Raw genomic sequence first — 19,602 nt, 5'->3', positions numbered from 1 at the left:
TCTTATGCAGTTACGAAAACTTATTAAATCTTATATACCTTGTTCTCAGAACTTCTTGACCACCCTTCGTAATTTTGCGTTGTACATCCTCAACAGTAAGCATTTATCAAGTTCATTCAATCCTCAGTTATTTTGCTATCACTATTGTAGAAACAGAAGTAATTCGTTGCTTTTGCATGGGAGTTAATTCTAACTAAGTAGAGCTAGATAGAAGAAATATGCATTGGCCATTCTACTACACAGTAGCTGCATATTTTCCATGCAATTTTTTTTTTTTTTTTCCAAAGCTGTAGACTTTAGTTTCCTTCACTTAATCTTAGATGTTGTTTTGGATTACCGGAATAGAATTGGAAGGGGAATACATTCTTTGTATGTCTAAATTAAAAAAAAAAAAAATTACTTTAGCGAATATCTAGGAGACTTATTTTCCAATTTTTAATCCTTTGTTGAAATATTATCACACTATGAAAATCATTTTATCTAAGAGATGTTGTTTTTATTTAAAAAAAACATCTGGATGACTTTAACCGAGGTCGAATAATTGGGAAGCTCGAAGTGCGAGGAGTGTGGCTGCAGAATTCGGTATCGCCCATAGCATCGTCTCACGTGCGTGGTCGGCCTTCAGAACGACAGGTACAGCTGTTCGAAGGACCAGTGGTGGTCGTTCACAAAAAGCAACGCCCAATGATGACCGCTATATTCTCCTACAGGCCAAGAGGGACCGACACCAGACAGGGGAATCCATTGCAAACCAGCTGCACAAGATATCGCGGTTTACTGTGGCCAGGCGACTCCACAAAGGTGGACTGTTTGCCCGAAGGCCAGTACACTGTGTCCCTTTGACCATCGGCGACACTGTTTACAGTGATGTATCGAACACAAGAACTGGATAGCAGCACAATGTGGTACTCTTTACTGATGAGAGTAGATTCAGTCTCAGCAGCGATTCTGGACGTCAGCTAATCTGGCGAGAGGTTGGCATACAGTATCACCCCGCAAACATCACTGAAAGGGATCGATATGGCGGTCGAGGTGTCCTCGTCTGGGGAGGCGTTATCTTGGATGGACGTACACAACTCCAGATACTGGAAAGGTACTGGAACTGCATGCTACCGGGAACACTACTTACTGGGAGACGAAGCCTCATATGTAGAATTCACCAAGTTCGCCGGGAACCTGTATGCCAGACGATTGACCATTCCTCTGCCTGCAAACTTAGAATAGACATGTAAAACAAAAGCTTTTCAGACACCCCCAACTAGATGTCAGATTTGACTGCTTGATCCTTCATGCAGGACCAAAACTGGAACTCTTCTGAGAAGTGACAAAACTCCACTTTCCAGAACATTGACTACAGGACGGGACAACAGTCCCACGAATGACTCCCAACTATGACATTTTGCACAATCTATTCAGCCAAACCAACATTGGATCGCCTTTGCTGGGCTTCAAGTTTTTCTGGATGATGCGGACTCGACCCTGCAGTCTGGTTTGCTCCCACCATGCACACAGACCACATTGGCAACCTGAGCCAGCTCCCTTGTCTGGCTCACTGTCTCACCTCTTCCTGGCAGGGTGGGGAGGGGACAGTTTGCTGTCCCCTCCCCACCCTGCGCCCCTATTTCTTCCCTCCAGTTTACAGTGGGCATGCCCCACTGTAAACTGGAGTTTCCTTCCCTTTCGGCTCCATATTTCTGTCTATCTGCCCCCAGTCTTCAGCCTTCACCCCACTCTATCTGATAGCAATGTGAACATGCCCCACACAATCTAAATGAATTTTTCCCAATTTTTGGATTTCTAGCGCTTCCCGCGATATTTTTTTTAGTTTCTAGGCATTGAAATCTCAGGAAATTAGGTGGCAGGACCTGCCAGAGCGAACTATATACTAGTGAGTACCTGGTCTGCCTCCATGGGGCGAAAGTGGGACAACGTCGGGCCTCAGTAGGGGTCTGGCGGCTAAATGACCAGATGAACAACAGTACAAGGCATCACACATATACAAAGTCCATACACCTTTAAATCTCTGGCTTTCCAGTCAACTGGTTCACCCACAAGGTAAACTACGCGGAGATGGGGGAAACCCCTGGTGCTGCTTGACCCTAAACACACTTAACTGTACTGAGGTAATTATTCCCCATGTGCGTCTGTTCCGAAGTGCCATTGGCCCCGAGTTCGTGTTTATTATTAGCCATATGGTGCAAGGAAGCGCGGGACTTATGCTGCACCAGCCACAAAAAAAAAAAAAAAAAAAAAAAATGGAATTACCCTGAGAGAAAAAAAAACAGCAGTCAGAAGTAGACGTGAATCACCAAGAAACAGAAAAATTATGATATCCAGCTCAGGACCCTGGGTATGCCAAGCCCATACTCACCAGATGGGAAATAGCGCCATACCCCATCGCACTGCGACTGTTGATATGCTTTTCAAAAGTGAGGACATTGTTCGTATGGATTGGCTTGCACTTACCACGATCTAAATCCTATCGAACACATATGGGACGCTCTGGGGAAGATGCCCAGCGGCACGTCCACACCCACCAGAAAATGTTCACCAGCTGAAGATGGCGCTGACAGAGGAATAGATGATGTGACCGCAAGAACTTAACAACATTGTTCTAAGTATGGACAGGCGGTGCAAAGCTTGCATCGACATTAGGGGTGATCATATCTCCTACTGAGGACCACCTCTTCCATCTTTGGCAGTGATGCATCTGTATCATGGCAGCCAGTGCTATGTTGCCATTTTTGAATAAATGCCCTCTGTACCGTTTTGTTGTTTCCTTGATCTTTCTGTACTTACTTGGCGATGTTCCTTTGGTATGCTTTTCCCATATCCAGGCCACTCCTATGAGAAGCTACAGGTGAAAACCTGACTGGTCCTTAAGTTTTGCACACCAGTGTAGTATCTTACGCAACAAACTACAGACAGAATTCCCCTCAGCTATTTTATTAGCATCGCATATCTGAAGAAATCTCGCAAATAGTTCCTGGAGATTCCTAGCAGATTGAGTAATCAGGATGGTAGATGTTATATTAACCTAACCCCTGATTAGAACTCATGTATTTAACCAGTTACTACCACAGCTAATTGGAACTCTGCTAAATATTTAGCAGTTTATGGAATCCTGCACAATCTGCCAAATGAGATGGTCATATCACAGGATATGATAGTCATAAGACAAAGCTGATCTTAGGCACGAGGATCTCAAATTTTAAATCATGATATGTTAATTCAGAAGGGGGGGGGCATCTCAAATTTGCTCTGCATTTCGTCTGTTAAGATTGCGAGTATTCCATTAAGTTATTAATGTAAATCATATCTTTCAGTCAGACAACGAAGAGAGAGATAAGCGCCCCTCGTTGGGTTAAAAACTAATGAAAATAATTCAATCCATCATCTAGTCTTAAAATAACAATATAAAAAAAATAAGTTATGTACTCAGTTAAAAAAACGGACGAATTCTTCGCCATTATTCTTATGACTTCAAGCATTAAGATTAGTGTTTTCTTATATGGTTAAAACTCAAAGAACACGGCTGGATTTGGCTTGGAATAGCCAAATACAGTTGAAGTCGTTGAATAAGAAATGATCCAGTAAGAAAACCTCATCACATTAAGAAAGGAGAATTAACAAGTGTGAGAGAATGGGGTGGATAGGATTAAACAAAGTTTTGAACAGCATTACCCAGCCGCGCCAGTGGTCCCTCAATGCTATCGAAGCCACCGTGTATTTGAGAAAAGCGACACCCACGTCCAGCAACGTGGCACTCAAACGGGACGTCACACTATCAGTAACATCGTTACTTACCCAGGGCAACTGTGCACGCAAACAGTATCACGTACTTCGCGGAATCCATACACGAACCTTGGAGCTCGGATACACGGAACACATCCCTGACTGAGAATGAGTGAAAGTAGCGGAGGCAACGAGAGGAGTCGCTTTTATACTAGATCAATATCAGACCGGTTCATTCACGCGCGGGTGAAGATGGAAGAGTTTTCCGAGCTAAGAGACACCGTTGGCATTCCGCGGTGAACAGAAGGGATGGAGGGAGGGCCGCGTCTTCGAAACAGGACACAAACGAGGCACTGCACGATAAAGTAAAAGAAATAGCGGGATAAAAGAAATTCGGAACACCATTACCGAGTCTCCAGAGCTCAGCTGGGAAGTTAGAGCAGACAAGCTCGGAGAGCGAATGGGCACTTTGTTACGACAGCGTTCGTTAAACACAGCTTACGACAGGAAGAGATCACTCAGCTCATCACCAACAGCTACTTACATCTGACAAAGAAAGCACGAACTGCAACACACCTCAACGTCGGAATTTTAAAGGCCGGAAAGTGGAGTCGATGATCGCGGCAGGCAACGCCAATCTATTAATGCGAAGTACGAGAACGTTGTTTAGTAGTCCCTTGTTCGCGTTCTCGGCATCTTTCTTTCTTTCTTGGAATACTCCTTCGTTCAGAGTCCAGTGAAACGTGGATACTTAGCGGCGATATTCTAATCCCTCCTTAATAACTTCAAAATACATCAAACGGAGCACTCGTAAAATATTAGCCATAAAAATCACTACGCTTCTATTGAGAGCATCTTTCGAGAATCCTCTTCCCACGTCACAATTCACCATCATCCGAGTTCTAACGAAATGAGACGCGGGAGAACAGGAAAGAAAGGAAAGATTTGAAGGGAACACATTCCGAGGAAAACGTGTGACAAATTGGGACTAATATTTTAAGAAATGAACGAGTGGTAATGACATTTAAATGGACTCGCGGTAACCAGGCTATTATTCTTTATCACACAATGTGTGCTAATACTGTTAGCGTGTCTCCAGTGACAGCAACAGCACTCGCTTTAGGCTTGTTTATTTGCATAAAGGAAGTGCTGTCAGAAAATGGAACTTTCACTGTCAGAATTCGAAGACACTGCTTATATCACCCCCCAAGAATCCCACGCGCCAAATGTTCCGTTATCTTTCTAAACTTAATTGCAGTTGGCTTTTGGAAAAGTAACGTTTCGCTGAAACTTAGGTTCCATATACACTAACGCAACAAAAGTATACGAACACGCCTCCCAATGTAGCGAACGTATGCAAATCAGGAACAGGTTTAAGTGTGCAGGCAACAGCAGAAATATTATAAATGAGTCTCCGCGCCGCGAGATGCTTATGCCCATCAAAGAGATGTGTCCCTTGGATTCGGCAGTTTGCCATTGCATGTGGCAACCACAGGTTTGAACCTCGTAAAGTCAACCGTAGCAAATGTAGTAAAAATATAAAAGACTGCAGCGACGTAGGGATGAGCAAACTCAGATAGGAGAAAAAACTGAAGGATGGGAATGGCCAATTCCAGAAGAAAGTGATGAAAACTAATCTGACTTGCAAAATGTGTTACGTTGGTACTCCAGATGTGCAGAGGAGTATCGGTAAATAAATAAATGTTCTGTTTATATTTTGGGGCGACCACGTAAGGTCCGAGAATTTCGGAAGATATAACACAAATCATCACTGTATTTAATAGTCATATCGGCTCGAATCATGGTCACTCAAATGCATGTACTTTTTCACCCTATGGCTTGACCACTTGGCTACGATGGACTAGATGTACCCGATTCGTAAAGAGCTGCAGATTAGGGGGTTTAAAAGCAGTACTAGTGCTCAAAAGCTCCTTACGACTCCACCGAGACTGAAAATCAGTCCACCGTGAATGTATTTCTTCTCCCATACCATTCTAGGTCTTCCTGAAGACCATTTTCCAATTCTGCCTGTGTATTTTTTTTTGTTTCATCTGTGGTTTGCAACTCTTGATAGACTTGCTCAACGGTATTTGCTTTCTTTCGCTTTCTCAGTTAGCTATCTTATTTAGGATTTCTTTGTAGCTCTTGAAAAGGGCATACGAATCTGCAGATGTCTTAATGAAAACTATGGTTACATGATTTGCTGACTTAGACTTTGATATGAGGAATCTATCTCAATAATATGACTCAGGTTTATATGCATTAGCTTTGAGTTTTGATTGTAAAGTATTTTTACGCTCAAAAATATAAACGTCCTAAAACTTTTTTAAAACAAAAAGAATTGAAGAATGCAAAATAATGGAATACTAAATCACAAAAAGGGACTGAAAACGACGTTACATATTTATTAACAGTTTACAAAAATTACAGTTTTAACAATCAGTTTTCTATGGGTCCCCACCCATTTTCAAGTAGATGAGCCACAAGTATTGCACTGACTGTTAAAGTTGCGAGAAATATAAATACGATTAACAATGGTATTCATGACTTTTTGTAAACTCCCTTGATTTGGTGGTCGAATTAGAGTATTATACAAGAACTGGAATTATTTTCTGGCACTTTTTGGTATATTTGAAACTTTTACCGGTCACCGAATAGTATTATCAACAGCAATCTTAAGTTATGTCTTACGATCATCGACTGATTAAGAAAGTGATAAAGTGATCCATAATATGTTCTTCACTAAATTATTCGTAGAAAGGCCTTCACATTATTTTGAAAGTGGAGAGTAGCACCACGAATGCTATGTGAACAAGAACACATTCTCGCAATACAGAGATCATCCAATTGCGCAGAAGGCCCACGTATAATTTTCAATTAATTGCACAGTTCCCAATCAGCCTCTTACATTCACCTTTTCACTGAAAAAAAGGTCCGATAATAAAGGGCATAAACAGGATGAAGTGGTTCTTAGTGCCAGGTGGGGATTTTCAATATGTGCTAATTACTACTTACGATAGAATCATTTAATCATGCTTATCTATAGAATCATAATAGAATCATGCTTATCTTTAGTGACACTCCGATTTCTAGGCAAAATGGTATATCTCTTTTGAGGATTACTCTGACTTCTAATCTCTCTTGGCACAAGCACATTACAAATATTGCTTCCTCTGCATCTAAAAAAACTTGGTTTTTTCTTTCGCTCTCGGCGTTACTTTTCTTCCAAACAGCTGCTCACTCTGTATAAATCGCAAATCCGCCTTACCATGGAATATTGTTCCCACATCTAGGGCGGTGCCCCCAAAACCTCTCTCAGGCTTCTTGATTCCATTCAGAAGAGGGCAGTTAGGTTAATTAATGATTCATTTTTAACAAAGTCTCTCCACTCGCTGTTTCATAGACGCACTGTTTCTGCTGCATGCCTCTTCTACAGATACTTCCATGGGCACTGTTCTTCTGAATTGGCTTCTATAATTCCCGCTCTCTCCTTCAAAACAGTCAGAACACGTGCCGCCACCAGCCAACATCCATTTACTGTCCAACTTCAAACCCACAGAACCAACTTTTCATCTTCCTCATTTATTCATTCAACTGCCATTTTCTGGAACAACCTTCCTTCATACGTATTTCCTGAAAATTACAATCTACAGAAGTTCAAGTCCAATGTCAACAAATATCTTCTTTCGTCTTCTCAACCTCCAACCCAAGCACGGTACTAAGTACTATAGGCTCTGATACCTCTCGTGTTTGGGGTTTTCATTAAAAAAAAAAAAAAATAATAATAATAATTGCAACACTTCATTCTGGGATACCTGTGGGTAGAGGATTTTCCCTGCTACACTTAGGGCCAACCCCGAGCTCTACTCGCATTCAGCACGACTCCATCTCTCGGACAGATTCCTCCCTCAGCAAATGCTCAAGCAAACCCAGGCACTTGACGCCGACCTGAACAAATTCGCTGTTGACCGGACTTACCGGAAAAAAATTGACTAGCAGGACTAATCAGCAATGACTGATGTGTACCTTGCATCTGTTCCTGTCTGATTGAGCTGGTGATCTTATCTCGATGCTAAGCCAGCTCAATCAGACTTAACTCTCGTGAGGAGTTCTCTCCTTTGTACTAAAATATGTTTTCATTTGTAAAATTACCTTTTTTTGTAAATAATTGTTCGATTTTCCCGGAAGTTTTGGGAGGCTGTAAACCCTGGCTTTATGGCCGTGAAGGAAAATAAAGATTCTCTCTCTCTCTCTCTCTCTCTCTCTCTCTCTCTCTCTCTCTCTCTCTCTCTCTCTCTCTCTCTCTTGCAGATATAAAATCTGAGAAGACCCGAGCCTGGACAGAATTGATGAAACAATGGAAAACATGCTGGAACATATCAACCAAAGGAAGAACAACTTTCAACTTCATCCCAGAAGTCTCTTTCACTGCAAACCAAAGAACATTCTACTGGTTCACTCCTAACATCTACACATCATTTCTCCTCACTGGCCATGGATCAATGAACTCAAAACTATCAGTTTAGATTAGCTAACATTGATTCCTGCATATGCTAACAAACAGAAGATTGGAACCACATCCTATACCACTGCGCGCTCTACATGGACATTAGAAACATCCTCAAGACACAAATTCCCAGCCTTTCTCCAGGGAACGAGACACTTTTAGTAGAATCATCAATTTCAAAGCCTTCCAGCAGTTCTCAACTGAGCTATTTTCTAGAAGAAAACGACTTTTGGCAAACCAACCAGTCACAAATTCAAATCAAGATGCCTAGAATAACAGACACCCTTTTTACCACTGTTTACTATGAAGAACCTAAATTATGGAACTTTAAGAATCTTCTGTCTTCAATTCCTAGGAGACCTCATGTCTCTAAAACACGAAGAAATCACTCTCTTTTCCGTCTTCCCATCTCACTTTCATTTTTTTTCAAGCATATATATAAGTTTTTATTTTATTATCATTAACTATAATAGTTAATGTATTTATTATTTTTTGTATTTATTTATTTAATGTATTTGTATTTATTATTATTTTTTATTAATTTTATTTTTTTTAGTCCCCCTTTTTATTTTATTTTATTTTTGTATTTTTATTATTTTATTTATATTTATTTATTTTATTTTTATTTTATTTATTTTCTGGTACCCTCAGCTTGGGCAGCTGTGGGTATGGGGTTTTGCTGGCACCCACTGGTATAGCACTACCTCCAGTTGGTGCGGGACTTCGCCCTTCCCAGGGCGGACAAATATCTCAATGATTAACTTCCGTGGGACTAGGGACATACATAGTTGTGGCCCACCTCCTCGTGACGTAGACGGGCACCGGGTAGGCTCTCCTGGAGATCCTGGCCTTCCCACTGGCAAAGTGGCCAGAAACAACATAACAACACACAGACTATACACACATAACACTACACACGTTTCTGGCCTTTCTACAGAGTCTTGTATCTTCACAGAGCGCAATGGCAGAGCTGAACTAATGTTCTGGAGCCGCTGTACAGAAGATATTATACATGTCTAGCATGGTTAATCGAAATTTGTTTTTTATTATTTATAGTTTACAAAAGTTTCTTTCATCTTCACAACTCGTTATTGGTAATGTCATGTAAAATTTTAGGATTGTTGTCAAATTTGGGAAAATCTCTCATGGTAAATCCGCCCTGAACACTATAATTTCTATAAGTTTTGTATAGACAGAAGCTACAGACCACCAAGTTAGTCTCTTTAGCACGTTGAAGGCTAAAGCGACTGACACTAACTGGCCTCTCCTTGGAGTGGTCTTCCTGCATAGATGGCTGTACTTGACCACCTTTAGAAACTATTATTCTAGTCATCTCAACCAGCATACTGCAATTTGGGAATTATCAAGCTCTTATTATTCATATGTGTGAACTACTGGTAATGTTTCGACAATATTATTCGTCTGTATGTTATCTTTAACTGTTTTTATACGAGGGCTGTTCAATAAAAATTATAATTTTTTTACAGTATACCTTTATTAATCATCCATATTTTGATGGTTCTTTTCAAAGTAATCCTTATTGGATGAAATGCACTTTTCCAGCGTTTCTATCATTCTTCAAAAACATGATGGAAGCCATTTTTTGACATGCGTTTGAGAATCGTCTTCAATGTCTTTACAACTTCTTCTGACAACTGGAAATGTTTTGCTCACAGCTGCTTTAATTTTGGAAATAAAAAAAATAATCGCAGGGTCAGGGCTAAAGGGCGGATGAGGAACACATTTGACCTTACCACATAATTGTACTGCACACTTTTCGTGATCACATTCATGGCGAACGACAACTACACGCAGGTGAGTGGATGCTGCATCACAAAATGCGCGACTTCACACTGCTCATACTGTCATCGAGCCCTCAGCCAGCATTAATGTCAAATCTGTGTTGAGCTCGCACTCTGCGATTTTTTTTTCCATTTCCAAAGTTAAAAAAGGAGCTGCGAGGAAAACACTTCCAGTCGTCAAAATAAGTTGTAAAGATATCGAAGGCGAGTCTCAAACGTATGTCAAAAAATACATATGAGGTGGAACAACATGCTGGAAACCCATTGCTTGAATTTCAAAAAAAGGGATGATCATAACCTTTCTTGCAGAAGTCACAACTTTTGCTTTTTTAGATGTTGGCGATTACGCAGACTTCCAAACAGAGCTTTGTTGCTTACTCTCTGTGTCGAAATGAAGCCATGTCTCATCCGCCGCTATCACCTTGTGCAGAACCTTACCATCTTCGATAACCATCTGTTGCAGCTCCTGAAGAAGTTCCATGCGAACTTGTTGTTACTCAGGTGTGAATAGTCTTGGAACAAACACGTGGTCATGAAGAATACCGTGCGTGCTTCCCACTGATGTTCTCAACATCTCTGCCAGTTGTCTTATTATTAAACGACAATCTTCCGTCAAGACTGCAGAAGCAGTGTTTATGGTTTCTGTGGTGACAGCAGTGGTTGGAGCTCCAGGATCAGCGATTTTTGTGATAGAATCACGTCCATCTTTAAATATTCTAAACCATCTGGGGGCTGTGCTATATGGAAGCGTAGATTCACCATAAGTCTTGTTCAACATTTCACACGCCTCAGCTGACGTTTTCTTGAGACGAAAACGAGTTTTGAGAGCAGCATACCATTAGTAAATAAATAAATAAAAACTCTTATCAATACAAGGTTTCGAAAACCTTTTATATATAAATGTATATGTTTTATTTATTAATTAGAAATCTATTGTAATCGGGCATTTTTGATTAGTGTACATTAATCGGGCATAAATTAAACCGATTAAATTTTAATAATTTTATGTCCCATAAATGTAATATTTCGCACTTATGAGAATTGTGTTAATTATCTTAAGCCAAGTTTAAAACCATTTCGACTATATGCTAATATTTTTAATAGAATTTTTTTATTTATTAGTTGTGTACACTATTTAGTGAGTTGTTGGTGCATATTTGATACACAAGTTAATATACGCATTTAGAGTGAGAAATCTGAATACAGAAAAGAGGTCTAAATTATGAATTTGGGTTGTTTAATAAAAACAGTACATCGGAGATCATTTCAAAACGACCGTTCCTTAAATAGAAACACTCCTTAAGTTGGCAGGTATTAATAAATCTAAGATAATTTTGTCGCGCCACACTTTTAATGATTCTAGTAACAAAGCGAATAACAACACGATGCAAAAGTGCAGACAGCTTTAATATACATAAAAAACCCATAATACAGACATGCAAGAATTACATTAAATAACCTGTCCACTCCATTACTATTTCGTTTAAAAATACAGCCTAATTGTGAGACAGTATTTACATTAAGAATTTTCCTTTGAATTTTTCTGATCGAGCGTTTGTTTTCTTCTCTCTCTCTCTTTTTGTTGTCGGATAGCGTGCAAAAATGTCAAAAAAGAAGAAATTGGCCAAAGTTCGACGTTCAAAATCCATAAAGTCTGATTTTTACCCTTTTCTAAAGAAACAGGTTTTACGTTTGTCTGTTCCCTCGGTTGCGTTTTGATAAATATCGTCCAAGTTTGGAGTTAAAACTTTCTTAGCTCGCAACTTTTTCCTTTTTTCTAAAAATTGCTTATGTCGAGCGCAGAGAATATTTTATTCTCTCTTCTATACGAATTCTTACATCCATTGCGAAACTTTTAAAGTGGCAGATTTAAAAAGAAAACGAATAACGAAATACAATTCTACTGCTCATGCGCTCCATCATACACTAACGTTACTCAGTCGATACACAAGAGTGCGTTCGTTCTTAGTGGCAACTTCATTTATCCAACGTTTACACGTTATGTGAAATATTTTCGTGAACTTTGTCTACGTTATGAGCTGCACAGGGGTCAGCGTTGCTGCACTGAATTTCAGTAAGAAAGAGCTTTGATTTATTAGGGAAGTCAGTGGCATTTAAGAGGAATAAGAGTATTCATTAATGCCAAACTGCCTTTATTTTGTTTCCGTGCAAAATATTTCCACAACAGCAGGTGAAATGCTCTTTATTGAACTATCTAAACATTGTGTATTGAGTAAAAGGAAATACGTGGAATATACAAATTGAAATATCAAAAGTAGAGGCACTATTCCATTGTGAAAAACCGTTTAGTTTCGTACAATTGAAGCACACATTAACTCACAATAACTTGCTATATTAACTGTCACAAATTACGTTTCGGGATAAGTGCGTGATCTTATCATCAGGAGAAAATATACTGAGGTATTCAATAGGACAGATGGTACAATCATCTTGCCCACACAGGGTGTAAAAGACCCCAGTTGGAATCCGGTCAATGGCGCAAGCAATTTTTGTGTCTTTTTCAAAAAGTGGCTGAGTTAGTCGGTCTCAGGTGAGGGTAGCATGGCTTTTCTCCCGGAAAGTCGGGTTTTTCGTTCAGCAAATCGACCACAGAACGTACGCAATTCATACACATATTATTACACAACGCAATAAGGATTAATTGCGCCTAAAACCCAACAACGACCAACCAACCAACCAACCAACCAACAGAGTAATAATAATTATTTTATTTAATCAAACTTTACAGCTTTCTTTGAATTCTATAAGAACCTCGCCGCATCTGATTCTGCTTATTTGCGCCATCTCTATCGCAACAACACTTTTAAATGTGTTCTTGTTTTGTGCATAGCGAGATATCACATAATGAAACTTTGGGAAGACGTTCAGACGGGAAGAAGAAGAAGAAGATTCAGACTTTCCAATGCTTCTGTTGAAGGAGATTTTTAATATCACTGCAGTAGATATATTCTGCTTATTCTTATTCTGATTCAAGAAATAGTTTAAGGAATTTGGTGATAGGTTATTCTGAACGTAATGAATCAGTGTTTATTGAAAACGTTGCATACTTTCAAGCTCTACAGCAATTCTCTGCTGGAGTTTTCGACAAAAGGAAATTACTGCTTCCTGGTACTTGAACAACACAAATTCAAACTACGACTACAAGATGCTCTTCTGAGCTTCAAAATTTCAACTACTTCACCGTGTTATTATGATGCTCATATGTACTTCTTGCAATGGGGATTCTTATTTCGTGACGTAGTTTACTGGATGTTTCATGCGCAAGCACGACCACCATTTATTAAATCCATCTGCTGATGTTCTCTTAGATCTTGGATAACTTTCTACTGATGACCTTAAATGTATGTTGAATTTCCGATGTTTGCTACTTCACTTGGCCCCATTTATCTATGGATTTCACCTCTTAATCTGGTTATCAACTTATGTTGGCGAAGTCCAAAGTCCTGGCAGTTTTTTTTTTAAATTATATATACATTTTCCTTTCTTTTTTTATATTAGATGTACTTTTTTCTTTATTTTTACTATATATAATTGGTCTAATGGCTGGCTTCATTGTTCTTTGGTAATTGGAAATATTTGTTGATGTGCAGGTTGATCCAATCATTGGGGAAAAAGAAGTCTGTCAATAAGATGCCATTAATGCCCCAAAGAAGTTAATATTACCTTTCCAACTAATGGTGCCCTTTTTCAATAGTGCTTTTAAGGACGGCACCGCTGTTTGGTGATGCGGTTCCCGTCTGGCAGGATGCTTATTTGCTTCATTTTATCTATCAGTTGCTCCGTTCAAAGCACACACATTGTACAACCATAACACTGAAAAACATCGGCCTCCATAGCCGAGTGGATGGAGGAGTGCTACTGCACACGCTGTTTGAGTAGACCGGAGTTCAAACCCCTGATTACTAAATACGGTCCATCTACCAACCTGCACTGGCCCAGCATGGAAGATTATGGTCCATTTCCCTCAACATGAATCGTTGAGAAGGCATCCATCCTCAAGTGGATTGATAATGGTTGCAGTTTACCTTTTTTTTTACTCATATACAATTCTGCAATGAAATCATCCTGAGTTATCAGTCAATTTTCTCGAACCAAGTTTTTCTGCCATGTATTCAGAAAATGGTGTGCTTGGCCCAGCCGTGGTGCATCATCCAAATCTTTTCACAGTCTTTAAACCTCTATATCCACCAGGATCTTTAGAAAAGCACACTCTACAGTAGATATAAGGGTGGTTCAATAAAGAATCGCCCTCACCTACTTCCACATATTGCAAAGTCATGATATTTTGTGTGTAGCATCATACATATTTCAGTACTAAAGGTGCAAAATTTTAGCCCTGTGTCTATTTTGTTTTTCTCTTACAGAGTATGACGAAGTAGCATCATGGACAAAGTTGAAGCCGGAGCTGTAATCCGGTATCTGTTCCTGAAGGGGAAATCTCCTAAAGAAATCCACGAGGAGATGACTGCTGTATATAAGGATGAAGCCCCATCCTATGCATTGTGAAGCACTGGTATAGAATGTTTAGGTGTGGTCGGATATCGGTAGAATCTGAGCCCATTCCAGGTCGTCCCCACTCAGATATCAGAAATATGGAGTCGTTAATCATGGAAGATCGCCGGATATCTGTGCGTGAATTGTCCCAGGAGGTGAAGATTAGTGTGGGCTCTGTTGAAACAGTCTTTCATGACCACCTCCATTTACGGAAATTGAGTGCAAGATAGATTCCCCGATTATTGATTGGTTTCCAGAAGGCTGATCGACAACAGAAATCACGAGTGGTTAGCCCTGTGCCAAAAAAATAAGGAAGACTTTTTCTCTCGTCTAATCACTCAGGATGAAAGTTGTATACACAATTTCGACCCTGAAAGTAAAAAGCAGTCCATGGAATGGCAACATCATGGTCCCTCCACCCAAGAAGGCAAGGGTCCAAGCGCCAGCAGGAAAGGTCGGCAGGTAATCAATAATGATGATTACCTGCGGAAAGGGAGAACAATTACAGGTGCCTATTATGCCAACTTACTCAAAAAATTACGGGAGAAAATCAAAACATGTAGGCGTGGCATGCTGTCTAAAGGTGTGCGAATGCTTCAAGACACTTCTGAAATTGCAACAACACAAGCGGCCACTTGTCCCATCCAGCCTACTCACCTGACCTGATCTTGCACCATCAAACTTGTTGTTGTTTCCTTCCCTCAAATAATTTCTTCGGGGGTCCCACTTCCCTGACGACGGGACACTCATTTCTGCAATAGAGTTATGGTTCAAAGCCCAACCTCACCACTTCTACAAAGACGGTATCCGTAGCCTCATCCATCGATGGGAAAAAGTTGCACGGTGGCTATTGTAGAGAAGGACTAAAACTTGTGCCAAGAATCAACAGGCTAGCACCTCTACAGCTAGGTCAGGGCGATTCTTTATTGAACCACCCTCGTAGACTTCATTCTGCAAAGGATGCGGCCTGATTTGCTAATTTGCCAACTTCAGCTCCGAAAAATCGACCAACATATTGCATTTTCACTTGTATATTCAGAACCCTTTAATTTTTACGCAATTTATCATTTTATTGCGGCTTTAATTAACTGTGTTCGTGATTTTTCTTTCTTTTTCTTTCAAACAGTTCTTTATGACACTTTAATATCGCCTTACGATTTTAATTAACGTTGTTTTGTCGCGTTTTACGCAACAGTTAAGCGTCTAAATTTATTTCTTAGTTATTTATTAATGGAACTGAAGAGAACTGCAGTAAGTGAAGACACCACAAGACGCGCCTGTGAGGCTATATGAACCGAACAGGCGTACCTTTGCTGTTTATGGGATTAGCCATATTATTAAAAGTTTAGCTGTTTTAAATTAGCCTTAAGGCAACGCGGGCGTTTCTATTTCAGACCTGTGAGTCGATGATGTTTGCCTAAAGTTTGAGTGAGTGCGAGAAGGGGAAAACAATTCTACTTTTTATCTAAAGAGGCTTCTGTAACTTCTTCGCATTATACGGGACTCGAACCTGCCCTGTTCCAAATGGGTGGCATCTGACAGCTATCATTCCACCATGGAGGTTGCATTATTAAGAGTAACGACGCAAACATAATAATACTGCGCACAAAGAAAAACAAAACAAAAATTAAAGGAAATTTTCGACATTAACTCAGGACACTGAGGAAAATGACTGAAGATTTAAATACGATTAGTTAGGAAGCAAATGAAAGAGGAAATATATAAATTTGTTTAATCTGATAGAAATGTGGTGCGGTCTTTTATTCCATTACGAAACATTTTTGAAATGTTTCAAGACGATTTCGATGCACAATTTTCATGTCGTTTTAATTTTGGAAGCTACATTTCAAGCGCGTTAGCAAATAGTAATAATTCATGATTTTTCAAAAAAAAAAAAAAAAAAGGGCAAAAGGAAAGACTTTCTGCGCATCCGCCATATTACCCATTCATTTTTCTATCAGCGCACGACAACAAACATAATGTCCAGTGCTTCAACTACAATACGTATACAATATACACCGATGACCCAAAACACTATGACCAGCGAGTCGTTATGCAAATCTAAGCAACTTAACAGCCTTTCACGGAACTAGGCCTCAACCACACAGCCCAGAAAATTAGAAACAAGAAGACACCAGGCCTGGACCTTTTGGAGCCGTAAATCATAAAAAGAACAATCGAATAAGTACCGGAACGACTCCTGAACCTAATCAACCACTGCCTCCCTGGGATGGTTTTCAACTGATTGGAGAACAGCCAGCGTACGCCTAATCATAAAAAATCCGACGAAGAAACAGGACCTACCTGACTCCTACCGTCTCATAGCCCTATTATCTGTCTTAAGCAAGACAACAGAATACCTTCTGCGACAAAGAATTGAGAACCACTACAACACTGTGCAAATCTCGCTTCAGACAATTAATTCGGCTTCGGACGAGGCAAGTCCACCACTGACGCACTGAACATCATCACTACTGCAAACACCTGCAACCAAAAATATCTTTTACTCATCTCCATCGACTTTGTTGGGCGTTCGACAGGGTGGCCGATTATCCTAGGCAGGCTCAGAAAGGCAAACCTGCCCATAAACCTGTACATCTGTGTAAGGCAATATTTCTCAAATAGAAAAATCAGTCCGAGCACCTTTTTGTCAAACGACGTGCCAGTTACATAGAGGTTGTCTGCAGGCTCTGTTCTGGACCCACTGCTCTGGAACGTGGTCATGGATGACTTCCTCCACCAGGATCTTGGATGCGTAACCTCCCAGGTCTACGCCGACGACCTTGTTTTATTGCTGACCGCGTACTTCAGAGCACAGCTGGAGGCATTGGGAAACCGGGCCCTCGCGACCCTACAAGAGTGGGCTGCCCAACACAACCTCCAAATATCACCAACAAAAACCTGCTCTATCTTGCTGAAATATCATCTCCACCCAAACCGACCACGGCAAATCAAGATCCATAATACCACGATCAAGTTTGCCATGCAACTCAAACACCTGGGACTTATCCTCGATGGAAATCTAACCTTCAAGCCACACCTCACCTATATCCAGCGAAAAATAAAAGGCTACTAGGCAATGGTTGCCAGAGTTGCCTAGAGCGACAGGGGTCTCAAACGGAGAACCCTTGGTCTCTTCTACAAGACAGTATTCCTGCCTGCCATAACCTACACCGCTCCGGTATGGTTCAGAAAAGCCACGATGGCAGTCAACCAAAGAAAACTCGAGGATACAACGCTCAATCCTATTGACCATCTCCCGAGCTTGCCGCACTGTCAGCACTCATGCCCTCCAGGCCCTGGTGGGCGTCCTCCTCCTGGACCTGGAGGATGTGCGGTGTGGTATGCTCTACAACCTGACAAAAGGAAGATCGACCACACCACTGGCTATCTCCTAGTGGTGTGTGCGGGCAATGTGGGGTCCCACCAGGGGTCCTGTGGGCAAAAGCCAGGACACCCAACAGAACTCAGCACAATACTTCATTTACAACACATAACGCTTTCTGGCTTTCACAGTGATACTGTTTGTCTCCACATAGTTTATATGGCGCTGATGTGGGAAATCAGCAGAGGCACCCTTCCCCCAACACTATGCACCACTGGCCCAGAAGACAAACACTCCATGGAAAAATGGCAACTCTCCACATTCCTCAAACAGACCTGGAATGACACCACCATCCTGGTTCTCTTCAGGCCTCTTCACTACGTATCTCCTGACTAGTCATGGTGCCATCAAAGGAAAATTAATTATCCTAGGCTTGATTGACAATCCGCTTTGCTTCTGTGGCCTCCTGGAATCACATAATGTACCACTGTCTGCTATATAAAGACCTCTGCTGCATACTGATCGCAACCATCCATTTCAACCCAAAGGAACAGGAGTACTATCTTCTGGAATCAAAGGAAACATACACTCCTTCACAAAATACGCCCGTGACCTGTTTGAGAGACGAAGAACAAGCCTACCACCATAACATGACTCCCCCAAAGGAAAAATTACCAATCACATGCCAAAGGAACTGACCATACCAAACTAACCGGTAGAAATCAGCCACGCATTCATGATTATGAATCTCCGACTGGATTCCTCCCACAAATGATCATAACATCTTGGAAACCAAGACTGGGATGCTGTCCTAGCCACGATTTTTCTACTGGCTGTCAACCGACAGCTATTGCCAACATCATATTAGGTAGGTGGTCGTAATGTTTTGGCTCATTGGTGTATAGTTAGTCTGTGTTATGCATAAAAAAATAAATAATAATTGCAGTATTTCTACTGGTCCAATTTTAATGAAATCTGAGAGGGCTTGACAAATCGTTCTAAAAGAGCGAAACGCAATTTCTTGAAAATCCATTTACTAAGAGTCGAATTATTACACGCAATGGACAAAGAAATAATAATATCGGTTTTTTATTGGTCAGATTTTAATGAAGTTTGAAATTGCCCGATAAATCTTTCTAGAAACGGCCAAATGTAAAATCCCATAACAATCCATCCACTGTTAGTCGAGTTATTGCATGCGGACGGACATGATGAAGACAATAGGCGAATTTGTGCATTTGTGCTAACGGGCTTAAAAAAAGAAAAGAAATTCAATGGAAAAGTAGAACTCTTTAAGAATCCAGATGCCGGACACCTTAAGAAATTTTCCTAAAAAAAAATAATGTTTTTATTTTATTTTAAATTTTTTAATGAAAATCCCAAGCACGAGAGGTATTAAAACCTATAGTACTTAGTATGGTGAATGGGATGAAAGTTGAGAAGATGACAGAAGATACTTGTTGACGTTACACTTGAACTTCTGTAGATTGTAATTTTCAGGAAATATGTATGAAGGAAGGTTTTTCCAGAAAACGAAAGTTGAATGAATGAGAAAGAATAAAAGTTTGTTATGTGAGATTGAAGCTGGACAGAAAAAAGATGTTGAAGGGTTGTGGCACGTGTTCGGACTGCTTTGGAAGAGAGAGCGAGAATTAAAGAAGACAATTCAGAAGAACAGTGCCCATGGAAGATCTGTAGAACGAAAAGGCATGCAGCAG

General features: G+C 40.4%; 1 protein-coding gene across 1 annotated transcript in view; it reads right to left on the bottom strand.

Moving 5' to 3' along the window:
- LOC150079262 (uncharacterized) overlaps positions 1–3,893 on the bottom strand; it is a 46,032-nt gene extending 42,139 nt beyond the window's left edge. The window contains exon 1 of the mRNA XM_090383667.1: positions 3,808–3,893. Within this exon, the coding sequence (XP_090239793.1) occupies positions 3,808–3,856 (49 nt within the window). The 5' untranslated portion in view covers positions 3,857–3,893. The remainder of the gene's footprint in view (positions 1–3,807) is intronic.
- Between the last annotated feature and the right edge of the window lie 15,709 nt (positions 3,894–19,602).

This window comes from Mastigoproctus giganteus, chromosome 10 (genome assembly GCF_048544385.1).
Source record: "Mastigoproctus giganteus isolate SK-2022 chromosome 10, ASM4854438v1, whole genome shotgun sequence".
NCBI classification, from domain to species: domain Eukaryota; kingdom Metazoa; phylum Arthropoda; class Arachnida; order Uropygi; family Thelyphonidae; genus Mastigoproctus; species Mastigoproctus giganteus.
Note: the sequence above shows the minus strand (reverse complement) of the source record. Positions and strands in the feature narration are given on the sequence as shown.